Source organism: Colius striatus, chromosome 1 (genome assembly GCF_028858725.1).
Source record: "Colius striatus isolate bColStr4 chromosome 1, bColStr4.1.hap1, whole genome shotgun sequence".
NCBI lineage: Eukaryota > Metazoa > Chordata > Aves > Coliiformes > Coliidae > Colius > Colius striatus.
In genome coordinates, this window is record NC_084759.1 from 178,462,607 (window position 1) to 178,481,552 (window position 18,946).

Below are 18,946 nucleotides of genomic sequence, written 5' to 3' on the forward strand. Positions count from 1 at the left end.
AGAGAGCAAAAGATAGCTAAATTAATTTATAACTATATAGTTTCTTATACTAATTATTTCCTCTTCTTATATTTTAGGTCATTCTGTCATTCCTGCAAACACTAATCTATCATGGGATTTGAAGTTAATACTACTAAATAAATGAATTGCTTAATCTCCTATGACCATCTATACATACTTCATCTTCACAAAGCTTATCAATTTTATGTCATCAAGGACAGAGTGACCTTCATTTCCACAAAATGCCACTTACTACTGGACAAGTTGATTACAAATTTATCACTTATCCTCAGGAAGAAAATCCTTCGTGATCATCATTTGCCAAAAGCAAGCGTGTGTTTTATCAATTGACCGGGTCATACTGACTTCCAAAATCATAATTGCGGAATACTAAATGATCTGTTACTTTTCTGAACATTTGAGCTAAGATGAAGGACATGCTACTTAAAATTTATTTTCTACTTGTCCTAGTTATCCCTGTACTAGTACAAGCTGTAGAAAAAAAAGCAGACTGCCCAGAGTCATGTATATGTGAGATCAGACCATGGTTCACCCCCAGGTCTGTGTATATGGAAGCTCCAACAGTCGACTGTAATGATTTAGGCCTTTTCAATTTTCCAGCCAGACTGCCTGCCGACACACAAGTTCTACTTCTACAGACTAATAATATTGCAAAAATTGAACATTCAGTAGACTTACCAGTTAATTTAACTGGTCTAGATTTATCTCAGAACAATTTATCCTCAGTGACCAGTATTAATCTTAGAAAGATACCGCAGTTGCTTTCAGTGTACCTTGAAGAAAACAAACTTACTGAACTCCCTGAAGAATGTCTCTCTGGACTCCACAATTTGCAAGAACTTTATATGAATCATAATCTGCTTTCTGTGATTGCACCGGGAGCTTTCATAGGCCTCAATAATCTTCTCAGACTTCATCTCAATTCAAATGGTCTGCAAATGATCAACAGGAAGTGGTTTGAGGCTACTCCTAATCTTGAAATTCTCATGATTGGAGAAAATCCAATAGCCAGAATCGAAGATATGAATTTTAAGCCTCTTATCAATCTACGCAGTCTAGTTTTGGCAGGCACAAATCTCACTGAAATACCAGACAATGCTTTGGCTGGCCTTGACAATTTAGAAAGCATCTCCTTTTATGACAACAGATTTGTTAGAGTGCCTCACATTGCTCTTCAAAAGGCTATAAATCTTAAATTTCTGGATCTAAATAAGAATCCCATTAACAGAATACGACGAGGAGATTTTAGCAATATGCTGCACCTAAAAGAGTTAGGGATTAATAACATGCCTGAACTGATTTCTATAGATAGTCTTGCTGTTGATAATTTGCCAGATTTAAGAAAAATAGAAGCTACCAATAACCCCAGGTTATCGTACATTCATCCAAATGCATTCTACAGACTTCCCAAACTGGAATCGCTCATGTTGAACAGCAATGCGCTGAGTGCCCTGTACCGCAGTACCATAGAATCCTTGCCTAACCTCAAAGAAGTTAGCATACACAGCAATCCCATTAGATGTGACTGTGTCATCCGCTGGATTAACATGAACAAAACAAACATTCGCTTCATGGAGCCGGAGTCCCTGTTTTGTGTGGATCCTCCTGAATTCCAAGGCCAGAATGTGAGGCAGATACACTTCCGGGAAATGATGGAAATCTGTCTCCCCCTAATAGCTCCTGAAAGTTTCCCATCTACTCTGGATTTAAAAACTGGCAGTCACATTTCCTTACACTGCAGAGCAACAGCAGAACCAGAACCTGAAATCTACTGGATAACACCATCAGGACAAAAACTCTTGCCTAATACTATTTCTAACAAATACTACATTCATTCCGAAGGAACATTAGACATAAGTGATGTAACACAAAAAGAAAGTGGTCTATACACATGTATAGCCATGAACTTAGTTGGGGCGGACCTAAAGTCAGTAATGATTAAAGTAGATGGCTCTTTCCCTCAGGACAGCAATGGACCTTTGAATATTAAAATACAAGACATAAGATCTAGTTCTGTTTTGGTTTCATGGAAAGCAAGTTCTAAAATTCTGAAGTCCAGTGTTAGATGGACAGTCTTTCTGAATGCTGAAAACCCTCAAGCTGCACAGAGCGCTCGAATACCTTCTGATATAAAGGTATATAATCTCACACATCTAAATCCAGCCACTGAATACAAAATTTGTATAGATATTCCCACTATCCATTCACAGAATAAGAAACAATGTATCAATGTAACCACAAAAGGACTGGACTTGGCAGTGAAAGACTACGAAAAGAACAACATAATAGGATTCCTTGCCTGCCTTGGTGCTCTTTTGGGAATCATCTCTGTGATATATCTTTACAGCTGCACCTCACGTGAGATGAACTATGATGTTGGACACAGCTACCTGGAGAAACAATCCTTTTCACTCAGTGAGTTTTATCCTCCTCTAATCAGTCTTTGGGACGTGGGCAAAGAAAAAAGCACAGCAATGGAAGTAAAAGCAACTGTAATAGGTGTACCAACCAATATGTCATAAATATGTCAGTGTATACTGTTCTGAAATAAAAAGCACATGATTGCATTTGTGCTGAAGAAAATGGCAACAAGAAAAAGTATTTCTTTTAGGAGCTAGGTGCCTGGACTTTGCTCCTGCTGACAAATGGGAATATGTACCAACAGCATAAGAGAAGAATTTTAACTAACTGGCTTCTATGGATATTCTACCAACCAAATACAATTAACTTCATTTTCTAGAACTTTCATGGGACTCTTAAGTCTGGAATACAGTGCAAGTAGCCAAGAACATTTTCTGTTTTTTGGGTTTTTTTTTTTAAATTATTATATAAAAGTAGTGGAACTGAGCAATACCTCCTCCTGTGCTGTATTACACACACTAGCCACGAGTTTTTGCAGTGAACAGATATACTAGGATTGACACATGGTGTAATGAAATGGACAAATTCTGTAGAGTAGACACAGTGAGTATGTGAATTTTTTTTATGAGAAAAATACATTTTTGATTAAAATCAAAATAGTTTCTGGCTTGTTTGTTTCTTAAAAAAAATATTCTAGGAGCTCTTGTCTGACAATAAACAATCTCATTCTAACGTCTGATAAAATATCTCCTCACATATTCTCTGCTGTCAAAATGCCAGTCTGAGCACATGGGGTATTTTTGATGGTTTAGCCTGTACAACTGCAATAAAAACCACAATAAATATTTTTAAATTGTATTTTCCCATAATAACAAGCATATTTTACACATTGAATATTGTTGGAGGAAGAAGAGAGAAGAAGGATGGGAATGAGACATAAGACTAATAGGGAAATATATTGTTAGCTACTGATAATAGCAAGTTTTAGCTGCTTTGGTATTTTGCCAAACTAAATGCAACGTTTAGACTCAGATAACATAAATCAATATTTTGTCTTCAGTCAAAAGGGTAATTCAGTTAGTAGTAATGTCTAAACTTCAGGCTGGTCACAGAAGGATAGCTTGAATAGTTTAAATGATATTAATATTTTCTTTCTGAACCTGCACACTTCTGTTCAGCAATAACAGCTCACTAGTTTATAAACCTCCTCAGCTTTCACAGTGTTACAAGGATTAAATAACTGGTGGAAGCATTATTAGTAGAAATTAAATGAAACATTCACTACTGACTACTCCTATTGAAGTTGAAATTCTCACGAGAGTAGGACTGGGTTCATAAGCATCAAGTGTGCACAAGATGCCGCTGATCACAATGTTGGTTACAAACTAAACCCAGTTCTCTTAAGATCAAAAAAGTTAATATTCCTAAGACCAGCAAAGCTATCTGAGCATTAAGAAACATGATGAAAAGATGTGGTACCTCCTCATAAAGAAAGCAATAGAAAAATAAACTATGTATGTTATTTTGGTTCATATATAAGAAAACAAATAGGAAAAATGAAGAAAAAAATCACTAAATATAGTGTTCAAAGAAGTAAATGCTCACAAAATTCTCAGGTATCTTGAAGTAAAAATAAGAGTCATGTTTCATCTAAGTTTTTACTACAGTTTAACATTTTTAAAACTCTATAATAATAGACATTTTATATCTCTAGACTTGGTTAAAGTGAGTATATCTGTGGAACCACTAACAGGATTTTTGTATATAGAAAAAGAAGAGTTATTTCATGTATTTAGACATTAACTTTTCCACTTATTCACAGTTTGCTCACACTGTCCAAATTTTATTGGTCTATAAGCACTCACAACATGGAAAAATACTTTCACTTTACCTAGTACTAACTAACAATTTTATTTCATGTTAAAATATCCTTTTTCTAGTTAAATTCCAGTATTTTTAAATCACATAACTTTTGAAGTTGTTAAAAGGCAGAAACTAATTCTAAACTACCAAAACTTACAATGTTCATGGAGACGATATGTTTTACTGAAGACAGAAGCTTACAAATCCAACTAATCGCTGTGGCACAAAAAGCCACACGGAATCTGAGCAGAGAACCTCTGGTTTGGCAGGAAGGGTGTCAGCACCACGGACAGCTCGCGGGGCGGAGCTGGGCCTCGGGACACGGTGTCTCAAAGGAGACCCAGCGCCAAGCACAATGCTGTACTTGTCAGCAAGAACTTGAAGGTATATCTTGTATGTTTACCTTTGAAATCAAGCTACATTTAGAACTTACAACTCTTAGAGCTTATAAATCATCACCTTTTTTTTTTTTATCAGGCAAAAACATCTCTGCAGGATGTTGTAAAACAGCACACAAATATAAGTCTAACGAGGTAAGAGTTTCCTTCCTCACAGAAAGAGTGCAGGCTTTATTTACTTTATTTATATATTTCATTAAAAGCTTTTGTTGATAGATTAAGTGCATTTTTATACAGAAGAATTCTCATACTAAACTTTTCAGAGCCAAAATTTAACTGCCTGTCTGCAGACCTTGATTTATCCTTATATCTATATTGTTTTATTACTATATAAAAGTAGCACCATTTAGAACACATGGCAATGTTTTCAATGGCAGTACTGTGAAACAGTGACTATTCCTATAAATATAACATCTGTAATAGCTAAACAGAAACATCTGCATGATATTAGACTAACAAATCTCTAAAAAGATTCATTATTTCCCTATGATCAAAGACATTCTTCATGTTAAAATCCCCACAGAAGCTACAGGTGAGCTGTGGGATTCTTGTGTAGCTGAGTGTAAAAAATGGATAGCTGCTTCTTCCACAAATATACTACTCTATAAACCTGAAGGTCCTTATGAAGAAATAAATTGATCTTTTAGCTCTAATATCTTAATGATATATTTAACTTACATCATTTCACAGACATGCCAAAAACATCAGAAAATCTTTTCAGAAAAGTATAATGTGTTCAAAAGTATAGGAAGAACTTCCTAATAGTGGTAGAGTATACCTTTTAGTAATCCCTTTTTTTCCAAGATGGTTGGTTTTTTGCCACACAAGGCACAGGGCAATTGTTTTTCTCTCATTAATTGTGATGTTTACTGTCTTTAATGAAGGTAAGAAGTGAAAATGAATTACATTTAATTTCCTCAGAAACAGAGAAAACCATTGTTACACACCTGCATTTCCACTGATTTAATATTTTTGTCTCAGGATTCCAATGTATTAGAAGCAGTGCTTACTGATTATTCAAACCAGAAATTAGTAATCCAGAAGTAGACTAACTTTATCTTGGCATTTGATAGCAAACCTCATTCTGAAACATGATACTAATGAAAGAGAAAAAGCAAACATGAGTATTTGAAATGCCTGGCTAGGCAATATTAAAAATGTAAGACTGAAAACACTTTTTGTTCCATTTTTTAATTCAGTTATCTTACTTGTTCCTACCAGCTACTAGACTGAAAACTAGAGTTCTCTTCATAAAAATATTAAGTATTTACTACTTGGTTAAATATTTACAAAAAACAACTCCAAAATTCCATCAGCTAACACAGCCAAATACTAATTTATATAGGTACACTTAAGTTTCTGTTTAGGTTACAATTATGTGAGATCACACTTCCTCATAGTAGCTAAAAACTTAGATAACAGGTAATACAATAACTGCTGATTTACATCCTAAAATGAAATTTTCATTTCTAAAATTCACTAATAAAATTCATTCTGTTTGTGTAATCCTAAGAAGTGACCTCAAGATAACTTTAAAAAGAAATATAGATTCTTCTCTCAGTCTTGTACTGGACAGCAATAGAATAGACACAATGATCAATAATAATCTTATAAAATATTCAGCAACCAACAGAAACATTTGAGAAAAAGGTCCATATAATAATCTAGGGGAAAAAAAGTCTACATAGTAGACAGCACCAGAAGAATTGAAGTTTTAGAGAGGGGAAAAAAAAAAGTATCATTCTATCAGACTTAAGGAAGAAATTAGTTCTTATTAATTAACTGAATAGAGTAAAACTAGAGTAGAAATGTGACACTGAGAAGACAAGAAAATTCACATAGTGGAAAGTGTACAGTAAATATGGAAAGTTACAGAAGAAATATTGAAGGATATAGTTAAACAGAATAGACAGCCGTTGAACACAAATCATTAGAGACAAACCAAGACTAAGAACTCACTTCATGCTAAAAATGAGAAAATGTTCTTAGAAATGCAGAGAAAAAAACAAGATTATTAGAAACATATCCACAGCAAAAAATTACTAGTGATGCTTACTGAAAATCAAGAGTTCATCACAACATAGCTTACAGAAAGATATCTTGAATGAAATTGTTTGGAAAGCAATAGATACAAGTGATCTTTTCAGAGCACCTTTGGGTCCTACAGGCAACGGAAGAAAGATACTGGAATAAATTGCCAGGTAGGAAAAAAAAAAATAAAGCATCTTTCTGGAATTTTGGTTGACCTTCCAATCAATTGTTTTGGTAGGTCAGTTGGTTGATGTAGCAAAAGTGTAATCTAAATAGCTTCCAGTTTAATACCAGTGTAAATAACTGGAATTAATCTTCTCAGGAAAGTCTAAATAGATACTCAGGGAAAATGCTAAGCTACAACAGAAAAAGTGAAGGACTATCAAAACAAGAAAAAGATTGTCTGAAGATCCAGTAAACATAAAATCAAGACATTGAGAACACATTAACTTAGATGCCAAAGTTTTTGAGGATTAAAAAAACTCCAAAACAACTAAACTTCATTTATCCATATGACAGCTCTAGAAGTTGGATATTAAACAAGAGAATCACAATTATTTATTCATACAGATACATTCAATTTGAGTTATTACTGACAACTGGCAAGATTTGCGTGACTGAAAAGTTAATATATACAACTATAACCCATCTAGTGAGAAGTGTGCTTTGAAACTGAGAAGTGAGTTTCAGGTTCAAAAATATTTTGAAAGAGGTCACTACTCTTCAATGTTTGTATCACAGGGCAGTGTGAAAACAATATCATGTATCAAACTAAATTTTGTCTGTGATTAGCTGCACTTCAGTATTCTGAAACAAAATGTAAAAGCATGATTTGTAAATAGCATTAAGTGTACAGTCGAACTAGTAATGAATAATGAAAACTGACCCTATGATATATGACTGACTTTGGTTATGTTGTTGTCCTGGTTATAATAAGCAACGTTTCATTTCTATTGCCAAGGTTTACAAAAAGTGATAGAGGATTAAGCCAATTAGACAACACATTTAAAAGACTTGTTAATTTGAGCACTCAAGAAAAAATTTAAACAAAACTAATGTGCATCTACCTACTTGACTACAGTATTCCCAGAGAGATATAGCTGCAGTTATACTGAAGTGCCTTCTCATATTCAATTTTAAGAAAGGAATTAGACTAATTTTCAAAGAAGCCAACGGTAAAAAAAAAACCTAAAAAGGCTGAAAATGAGCATAAATATAGACTACCTTTTTCAAATAGTGGACAAATCACATTTGTCTCTGCTCAAGAAATTACGATCAATTGTAAGAACTACCAAATATAAATGACACCAAAGCTATGACTGTAATTTCTATTTCTAGGAATGAGAACTACAAAAATTATTACATTTAATTAATACCACAAAATCAGTATTCTTTTTGATACTCCGATGCCAAGTATCAATCTTTTTTTTTTAATAAAAAAAGGAAAGTACATTCCCTTACAAAAAGTCTATACACTTTATAGATACTTATACTATTTATTATTTGGCTAATCATTTAAATAACCCGTAAACTGTGACGATTATCCTGACTTTCCATTGTTGCTCCAAAGGTTACATGTCCTCCTATTGCTTGTAGATTTTGTCAACCCTGTATTTCTATCTCTGATGTCTCATGACATCAAAAAAGAACTCTAGATGCTTGTGTTTAGGAATACAATTATGAAAGAACAATAACATACAAAAAGAAATTCCATTATATTCCAAAGAAAATTAGCTATTTGTTGGTAACTGATTTTTATCTAAAATATTATCTTAAAGCTAGGGAAGCTCATCCCTATCTAGAAATAAAAGGGCTGGGGGGAGGGTGAGAGGGTTCCAATGTCCTTGGAACATTAAAATGGTTTTATATAATTTCTTTAGACATTTAGGATCCATTTTCATTTGCCAAATTACCATGACAGAACAGCAACAAGTATTTACACAACATGAATTAATAAAAAACCTTAAATGAAATGCTGATATGAAATGTTGACATTCTTATAGAACATTTTATATTCATCGAACCAACAATTTTGGATGTTAAAAAGTTCCACTGGAAAATATTTAATTCTTTCTAAGGCTTATCCCACAAAGACATTCAAGTATAATGCTCAACTCACAAAGACATTCAAGACTATAAATCAACATTCTTCAAAGCAAGAAAATCTTTTATTAAGTCATTCCTCCTCAGATGAAGATGGAAACAACAAATTAAATTCCTCTGGCAATTAAAATAATGCTTTTTAAAAAATCTAATTTGCTCTTTTTTTTTTTTTATCTCTCAACTTTAATCATTTTTAGACTTTCTTTTCCCAAAGTTCATTTGGAAAATGTTTGTTCCATTCCCTTCCATTATCTCTGTGGATCCTTTACTTATTTCCTGATACTATTGTTGTCAGACCATCATATCATTTCCAGCATTGACAGTAAGGACAGATGTTGTCTGACTTAATGAAAAAACTATGAAGTAAACATCATATTTGGAGGAAAAATATTTGACTAGCAAAATAAAACATTAAAAACGACCTGAAATTCTTAAAGAAAACCCTGGTGTAAAACTAATCAGCTAATGAGATGAAGTAACTTTCAAGGAAACAAAGCATAAAAATGTAATGACATTTAGATTAAAATAATAACAATAACATGGAAGTAAGATGAAGCTGAAAGGGCAAGCAATTTGGGCAGATGGTCTATTCCTGATCCTAAAATAGCTGATGCTCTTTTTAACATTACAATTTAGAAGAGTGGAAAAGAGCTCCATCTGCCTTACCCTTACGTAGCTATTGTTTGTTATTTGTGTTGATGACAATTTCATACTGTGCTCCAAATAGCCATAATGCTTTTGGGAATCACAAGGCTACTTGCTGTATCTATTCAGGTGTAGAGAGAAACTTAGAATAAATGGCCAAAAGAACAAGATATTAAATATCATAATAATTGCAACTTCTTGAGTCAAGACCATTTACATTTATATTTCTAAAAAAATATACCCCCCCAATATGGAAATTTGAGATTTCCCTCACAAACTAATACATTGATTCTTTTCCACTCTTTCAAAATATACTGTAATGTAATATCTCAATTATAGAACTATATTTCCTTTAGCACGAATTCTCCACTAAAATTTAGAAAGGAAAGTAAGGAAAGCATATGGGAAAACCACTTCCATACTGAATTATCTTCTCAGAAGAATGTACAGCCATGAAAGATAATCGTATTCTTTCTTCCTTCCAAGAATTACTCATTAAAGAGACTACAAAAATCTACAGATTTCTAAACATTGATCTGAGTAGAGCACTGTTCTCATTGTCTGTCTTGGCTAGAGCTCAAATGAAAACAGAAATGCTGAAGACAGACATACATACAGGAAACAGTCTTCCATAGCTCAGTGCTAAACTTAAGGAAGGCTAGAGCTCCTGTCCTAGATACTGCTTTATGCTTCAAAATGTCCATACATGAAATAAAACTTCTTTCCAAGCCATCGTGATGAAATACACAGGTTGATTCCTTTTGACAGTGCAACCCAACCCTACTCTTTATCTCCATATATCATGCAGATTTACAGTGCCAGGACAGGAACCTTCCGTGACATTTGGCATGTCACCCTAAGACTGCCTGTCAGTAGTTGCACAATGTGGATTTGATATGACAACATTGTTGCCAGCCAGATAGAAAGTTCTCAGCTTCACACAGATAAGGAAGTAAGCATAGAGACCCATGTTAATATTGAGATATTCACATTTAATCCCTTCAGACTATTGCTGCAGATGAAAAAGCAAATAACAATTTGTCTCCTACATAAGCATGTACTTATTTCACTCTCCAGCGCTTTAGATGACCTGAGAGCTATGTGCAAGAAAAAGAGCCAGTAAGGCAATAAGAGACTTCTATCAGAAGACAAGGAAGAAATGAAGGTGTAAAAATGAACCTGTTTATGTTCTTTGTAATGGATTAAACTCATTAAGCATGGTTTCTAATGACATCACAACAGTGAAAGAATTACCTTTTTCATTTTTTTAAGCCTAACAATTACATCATCTGGATCACTAGACATTGAAGGACAGATAAATAAATGGGAATATTATCTAAGCAATACGAAACAAGGAGTAAAGCATATCCAAAATAAGGTGTGCAACAGGATGGACAATCAAAAGCTGAGAAGAAAATGAATGCTGCTTTTCAAGCCAATTGAATAATTAGAAAACACAAAAACAATCTCAAAGCTTTCCTGATAGTTAATTAGCTGTGCATCAGAACCTTAACACAGAGGAAGGAACATGCTCCTTTTAAAAGCAGAAGAAATATGGGATTGGCACTGGTCAAAGACAGAGATAAACCTTAAGGAGAAATATCTAATACTAATTTTGAAAAAGCAGTAATGATAGTCTTTACTAATACACATTTCTTGCAGTCCAGACTTAGGTTCTATAAGGAAATAATTTTAGCATAAACTACACTTTACAGGTCAAAGGCTTTACAGTTTTGTCATTTAGCATGTGAGCACACGTCAGATTCCTTGAGATAGCTCTTCTTTAAGAATTTCAGGTCTTTTTTTAATGTTTTATTTTGCTAGTCAAATATTTTTCAAACTAAGTGCTGTATTGATTATTCATGTGCCACACAATATATTCCAAAATACGAAACAATGCTTTCTCCTAAAATACCTGCATGCACAAGCTAGTCTAGATATTCCTGAAATATACAACACATGTTCATCATGATCTGAATTCCATTTCTTCTACAACTATATAAGAGGATTTCAGTACTCAATCTAGGATGAACCATATCTCTATGACTTTCAGACTCTTAGTTTGACAAGTGCTGTCCACTGTTACAACACTTACAAATGTATATTTACCTTATCATATTCAATTCACTCTGTTGTCTTTCAGGTTGTTAGAGTACAATTCAAAATTACTTCCTTTTCTTCCTTCCAGGAACTTGAATTTCTCTCTAACTTTTTACATTTTGTCCATTCATTGACCATTAAATTTCTGTTTGCTCTTACACAAAATCACACCAGTATAGGCATGCAGCCTTCCTCTTTAACTACTTCCTACTTCATTAATGCTTCATCTTTTTCCCAGTTACCTTTGAAATGTATTTCCTGGGTACTTTCCTCTGTTTTATTTGTTAGCATTTTATAATTTCCAATTACACAAAAAGAAAAAAAAGAATAGAAAAAAGCTGAATTGGCCATGGATTTGCGTGCAAATTTCAAGTGTAGCCAGAGGAAAATCATAACCTTGAAAACTCTGTTCCCCAACCTTTTTCAGTAGTTAATTCTTAAATGATATTATGGTATCTAAAGCTCTCTTTCACTCCCTTGGTCTTAGAAAATCTTATTAAAATGGAAAATGTCTACTACAGCTAGAATAATTTTAAGTTGTTTCTAGTTTGTGTAACATCTGGATTACACTAGAAAGAGAAAATAGAAACAGAATAATCTTATTAATCATCCAAACTTTCATAAGCATATTACAAATTTAAGCATATACCAATAAATACATGAGAACAACCTATACACACCAAAGAGAAAAGACTTTTGCCCTGAACATGAGGTAACTAAAAGTGTCGAATAAAAGAAACAAATATAGTCAAAGGGTTGTGGGTTTTTTATCTACTACATCAAGAGGCTAGATAAGTTCCCACTAGTACTTCCTCCTACAACAAAACACTTAAGTACATAACTTCATTGAATTTAACAGATGCTAGATTCTGACCTGTTCAGGTGTTTTGGACAGTACAAAACATGCTCCTGGATGGTCAAAAGCCTGGCTCCATGAACCTATCTACCTGAATAATAGTGCTCAAAAATTTGCATACGCATGGCTCTGCTAAAGATACTATAAAAGCAATATACATCATTCATTTAATTGAAAACATTACATATATTTTTAATTAAGACAAAATGGGAAAAGAACAATATCATTTATTTAAAATGCTTAGAATAGAATACTTTGTGGAGAACATCTGTTCCAGAATTAAATAATTCAGCATCCGTCAAAGAAATATTGGAGAGTCTAGAATTTCAAGTACCTCAAAGCAATGTTCTGTATGTCCCTGTATTGTCAAATTACAAACAAAGATGTCATACAATAATACACCGTGCAATATATTTTAAATGACCTAATTCTCAGATCTCCCCCAAAAATACAGGTTTCCCTTAGATTTTTACTCTTCCTGACCTAAAAAGTTTGCAAGAGCCTGCTCCTGCTATTCATCTCTATCAACTGTCTTCCTACAGGATTTCTTAGGCTTCAGCTTGTCTTCCTCTTCCTTTTGTTTCTTTAATTTAAAAATTTCTTTTTGCTTCAATTTTTTTACATTTGAAAGTTCCCTGTCTTCATATATTGTTCTCCCACTATCAAAATCTCTGTATTTTATCATTGTGGAACAGAACACCACTTTTCCCTTCCCAAAATTATTCTTCCATCATATTGAATGCATACAAAATACTCTGAGTCACTCTTGCTAGAACTCTAACATTAAATATGCCAAAATATATGTATAATTAGATGACTTTCCAGTGAAAAGGGGTTTACTTTAAACAAGAGTGTGGAAATGATCTCATATTCAGAAAATAGAGAACAGAGAAAAAGTCCAAGTAAAGAAAAAAAGTGTAGATTACAAACCTTGTCATGTGTTGCTAACAAATCAAGTGCAGAACACGTAAGTGTTACAAGTAGAAGTGCAGAAAATTCAGAAACTGTAGATAATAGCAGATAATCAATGGTAAAAACCAAACTGTAACATAGGATGATAGAAATATTTCAGGATAAACCATAAAATAAGAGAGCTGAAAAAATGCATCTGAAGAGGACAAAAGTGGTAAAAGATAGTTTGCAAGAGCATCAAATCAATAATTATGAGGAAAAAAATATGTTGAGGGAATAAAAAGGTGCAGCAATAATAATGTTTTAATGCTGTTAAATTATTAAATAATGCTAATAATGTCAGTTAAAAGTTTTAATAATGGTGAAGGAGAAAAAAAAAAGGGTAGAGGAAAGGTATAGGAAAGATTATTGAAAAGGAAAAAATCAAGACACTGAGTCTGAGAAAAAAAATAATTATAAAGAGATGAAAGAACAGCCAGGGAAAACAAGTGAGCTTGAAGATACCATGAAATATACATATCCGGAAGATCCAAGTGAAGACAAGACTTAATAAAAATGGAGGAGCAAGACAAGACAGCAGGAGTATGTGCTTTGATTTGGCCAAAATATTTAGTACAGAAAAAAAAAATATGTAAGAAGCCTGATCTTATGAGCATTCTGAAATCAACAGGAAGCACTCATGTTTAGGATACAAATTATAATTTCCACACCTTATGAGTCATAATTCACCAAGTGCCAATGAAAAAGTTACAATACAAACGGTAAAACAAGAAGTATAAAAATATTTATTAGAAAACAAAAAGAAGTAAATGCTTAAGCAAAGAAGAACACCCTTGGAAATCCTTGCTAAAACAGGGAAGGCAGATACAACAGGTATTGTCATTTAGGAGGCTTCATCCAGAAGAGATGTGAAAGCTGATAACAGTGTTATTAAGCAAAACACTTGCACAAAGAAATCTCAGAGGGAAGGAGACTCTACTGCCTCTAATTAAAGAGGAGCTCAAGGTCCAGAAGCTGCTTCACAATATCAATTATAATGATATTAGTAACCAATTCAGGTTTGTTAGTTTTCAAAACATCTTTTATTGTTGCTTTTGAGAAGCCTCAAAACTCCTCAAAAATAATTAATTCCAAAGGATTAATTAAAAAAAAAAATCCATTGAAAAAAGCCACTGGAATGTACTCAAGTTTGTTCTAAATCATATCCTAAGCAAGCATATTCCACTATCATGGTCATACAGAATAAAAGCTTGAAGAAAAAAAAAGAGGGGAAGAGCAGGAGTAAAGAGGAGAACAAAGAACACAATGTGAAAAAAAATGAAGAGGAGGAAAGATGGAAGATGAGAATAACTCTGTTTAATCCTAAGTTATACAAGCTAATATATTTAAGTTACATGTGAAAATACTTAAGGATGCAAAAGAGGCAGACAGAATAACAAACTTTTTTTAAAAAAGGATTTTTTAAAACCCATTTTAAAAATTTTTAGTAAATTAGCTGAAAATTTGGTGAAAACTTGGAAGTAAGAGAGATTGAATAAGCCAATTAGGTGTCTTTATCTAAAATGAGGGCTGATTTGCTGAGTCTCTGAGGATACATCTACAATTAAAGATGCCACTCTGATGCAATTTGAAATATCTGAATTAGTAAGCCCACTAAGTGCTGTTCAAGCACTTCAAGGCTTTCACTAGCTTGAGTCCAAATGCATTTGATCACTATTAGTCTGACAAAAAGTTACATTAGCTTAATGTCACTCCCACCACCTCTCATAATCTTTGAAACTCATGTATCTGGATTGTGTACACAAAGGTGCTAAAATACACAGTAGTATCTATGACAGTTTGGACACCACTACTCCATACTCAAAGAGTAGTGATTAATGATCTATACTGTTTAGAGCATAGTCACAAGTGGTGTTCTTCATGGGTCTATTCTGGGATTTAACCTGCTTAGCATCATTATCAATGACCTGGAGGATAAAGGCAAAATCCTTATCAATGTGAAAACACCAATTTGGATTAATGCAGTCAATATATTTGAGGACAAGGCTACCATTTAGAGAGATCTAGAAAGGCTGGAGAATTAGACCAACATAAAATTCAGCAAGAAGACATGTAAAGTCCTGCACCCAGGACTTACTAACCCCTGAATAAGTACAAACCTTGGAGTGCCTCACTGTGGGGCATCTCTGCTGAAAAAGTCCTAGGGGTCCTAAGCACAGCTGGTTAACAGTATACTGGGCTGTACTAACACAAGAATAGCCAGCAGATTGAGGAAAACAATTATTCCCCTTTATTCAGAACTTGTTAGACCATTTTTGAAACACTAATTTTGAATATCCATCTGCATCACCTACAATGTATTGATCAAATGGAGTAAGCCTAGCAGGAGGCTCCCAAGCTGTCCCTGGCTAGAGCACTTGCCCTAAGAAGAAAGTCTGAGGCATTTGGGCTTTCTCAGCCTGGAACAAAGAAGGATTGGGAAGAGTAAGTATCAGTCTTCCAGTATCTAAGAGGTAGCTACTAAGAAGGCAGAGCCATGCATGTTATTGAGGTGTACAGTAGACAAATGCGTAAAAGACATAAAATTAAATTAGGGGAGAGGAGGTTTAACTAGATATAGGAAAAATAGCTAATTATGGGGGAAATAATCTTGGGTGCAAATTGCACAGAAATGTTACGACATTTCTGTTCCTGGAGGTTTTCAAGATGCAACTGGACAAAATCATAAGAAACACAATGTGATTTGTAGAATTGTTTTAAGGTGTTTGCACTAGGTGATTTATCTTCCAACCTGAATAATTCTACAGAGGAACTATATCCCCGGAGATTATACATGCAATATAACGTGCTCAGAGAAGCAGAATTATTTTAGCTGAAACAACTCCAAGATTTTGAGCAGGAATATCCTCTTATTCCTTTTTAAATGGTTCAAAGAGTTCTTCTTGCAGAGATGCTATAGTTTGGGTAGCTTCTTAGACCTCTTAAATGTCTGAATTTTAAAACTATATTCATAATGCAGACAGCTATTTCCATACTTTTTCAATTGTAGCCATACTTTATTTCAAATATATTTAGTCTACTATTTTTGACTAAATTATTAGGATTTTCTCACATGCCTTTTCTATTCTACCACTTGCATTATGATGCTCCTTCTACATATCAAAATGGCATGATTTTGCATAAATGTAGAGCAACAGACTGTGAAACTGAGTATAAGAATGTTTCTTTTTCCCAATGCAGACATGAGTAACTAGCTATAAATAGCATGCTTTTTTCTGTAACACAAAAAAATGTAGAATAAATTCATCAACATGAAAAAATGACCCAAATTACCTTCTTCCTTTCAAAAAAAGAAAAGAAATGGATGATCCAGAAAAATCTTTCCTCTTGTACTGCAAATTTCATTTCTTTGAGGCATGGTTTTGTGATACTCCCTCAATCCTTCCTTCCTATCATTTCACCCTGTCTTTAAGCTTGAAATTGTAGTTTGATTCAGGATAATTTTCTTATCAGTAAAGTAAGGTCCCAGACTACACCTAAACAGGCAGTTTCACTGCTATGACGACAATGCCATGAAACGTAAGATCTAGGAAAAGCACGGATTCCTTTACAATATCAAATTATTTCCAGATGGTCCAGAGGACAAATTCAGCCCCAAAAATACCTTGCTCGGGTCTTTAGATAGTCTACTGGAAATGCTGTAATTATTAACAGTAAAATGGATAAGTGAAAAGGATAGGTGGAAAAAGAAAAAAAAATAAAGGATACAAACCAGAACAAAAAAGTGGGGACAGATTCAACCTATGATTCTCTGACTCTATTACTTCAGGAATACTGATGGAAACACACAAAAAAAAACGCATCACAAATCAAGACATTCAGTCACAGAAGAAGGCTAAGTAGAGCTTTTGAGTGGATTGATTCTTATTAAGCAGCACAGGAATACAATGATAGATATATCCAAATCATAAGCTTGCCTAGCTGGGTATCCTATCTCTGACAACGTTCAACAGAAGATGCCTCGTGAACAGAAGAGTGACTTTTCATGATACTTTCTTACAATACGCCCTACTACCTTCTCAAATATCCCGACCTCAAGTACTTCCTCATCCAGGGGAATTTTCATGTTCACTTACGTTTAACAGTCTTTCATGGACTCTTATCTCATGAGTTGATTAGAGCAATTTTTTAATCTATGTGTTTAGCACTTAAAGCATCCTCCTGATGTCTCAATGAGTTCCAAAGATGTTTTACCAACATGCCAAGGAGACATGACTTTTTTCATTCAGACACAATTATAGAGGCTTTTATTTTTTTAGATAATGGAGAGTGATCAGCTTTCTAAAGTATTTGGTAAAACTTATCTTAAAATTCTAATATAGCCAACACCCTAATAGTGATAGGTAGAGGAACCCTAATAAACTCATCAGTGAAAACAAAGTGGTCTAAAACAACACCTTGGAGACTATTACAGAATGATTAGACTGTTGTCCCTGGTTTATAACCCATCAAGGTGATGTAAGGAAAGAAATACTGCAATCTAAAGGAGACTATTACATAAAGAGGTGCTAAAGTTTCTTCTCAGACACAGAGGTGGATCATGTAAAATTTCTTATGGGATGTTTCTGTCCTTATGCTGGTGCTGGTAAAGAAACTGTTTTCAGTCTGCATTGATCAGTGTGGCCAGTCAAATGTGTGTTCTGCATGATATGTGCATCTGCCTACATAAGTTGTGTGCTTAGGCTCACCACTGGCTGGATGCCTGAGACACAGAACCATAGCAACCCCACACTTTTCACACCATGACAGGAGGCTCTCCTTAGGTCTTACAATACACCAAAGTTGAATCTAGATAACCACAAGAAAAAATAAACTTCCCTGCATCCTGAAATTCATAGGATCTGGTATTTTTAACATAATTTCTAAGTTTACTCCATCAATAAAATTATTTCTCATAAGTAATAATATCTGAGATGATGATTGGTTTAATCTTACAATCACTATTTATATGTGTACTATTCTAACTTAAAAAATAGCTTCTAGTTTAAAAAGACTTCATTACAAAACATTCCCAAACTATTTTCACATTTTCTTTCTCTTTTTCAGAACCAAATAAACTCTCACTGCAACATCATCACCACAGGCAGTAAGAATTGATCAGGGATAGGCTTATTGGTTCTGATGTAGGCTGACACACATTTTGACTAGTTTTCCTAAGACTTCAAACACACTACGCTGCTGATATAATTTGCTTTTTGGCCACAGGCAAAAGAATTGCTTGTTACTAAAGCGAACAACCTTTGCTTCTACCTTTGAGAGTCTACTAACAAACCTTTCAAATTGCAGCACCAACCAGGGTCAAAATATTATTGTGTTCTGAGGAACACGTTTAGGAGAGCCACACCTTAAATAGTCATGCTTCCTTTTGTGAGAGAACATTCAAAAAAACCCAACTGCTTTCCTTTTACCTTTTTACATTAGTGTGTTTTTTCATTTTAAAACTAAAATTAAAATATTTTCATAAAAAATAATTAACTACATCAATTTGAGCTTGGTATCCTCTCATAATAATTGTTTGACTACAAGCTCTAACTTCTGTGTTATGGTTGATGCCTGCAATCTTGATATTCTCTTCTAAGCACTTGCTAAATTTTAA

General features: G+C 33.9%; 2 protein-coding genes across 4 annotated transcripts in view; one reads left to right on the top strand and one right to left on the bottom strand.

Moving 5' to 3' along the window:
- Positions 1-18,946, bottom strand: part of IMMP2L (inner mitochondrial membrane peptidase subunit 2) — a 472,646-nt gene that overhangs the window by 264,057 nt on the left and 189,643 nt on the right. The window lies entirely within an intron of this gene.
- On the top strand, positions 429-2,543 carry LRRN3 (leucine rich repeat neuronal 3). The gene has a single exon (XM_010203905.2). The coding sequence runs from the start codon at positions 429-431 to the stop codon at positions 2,541-2,543; it is 2,115 nt and encodes a 704-aa protein (XP_010202207.1).

Coding starts and splice junctions, on each gene's coding strand:
- LRRN3 (XM_010203905.2), top strand. CDS start 429: ATGAAGGACATGCTACTTAAAATTTATTTTCTACTTGTCCTAGTTATC.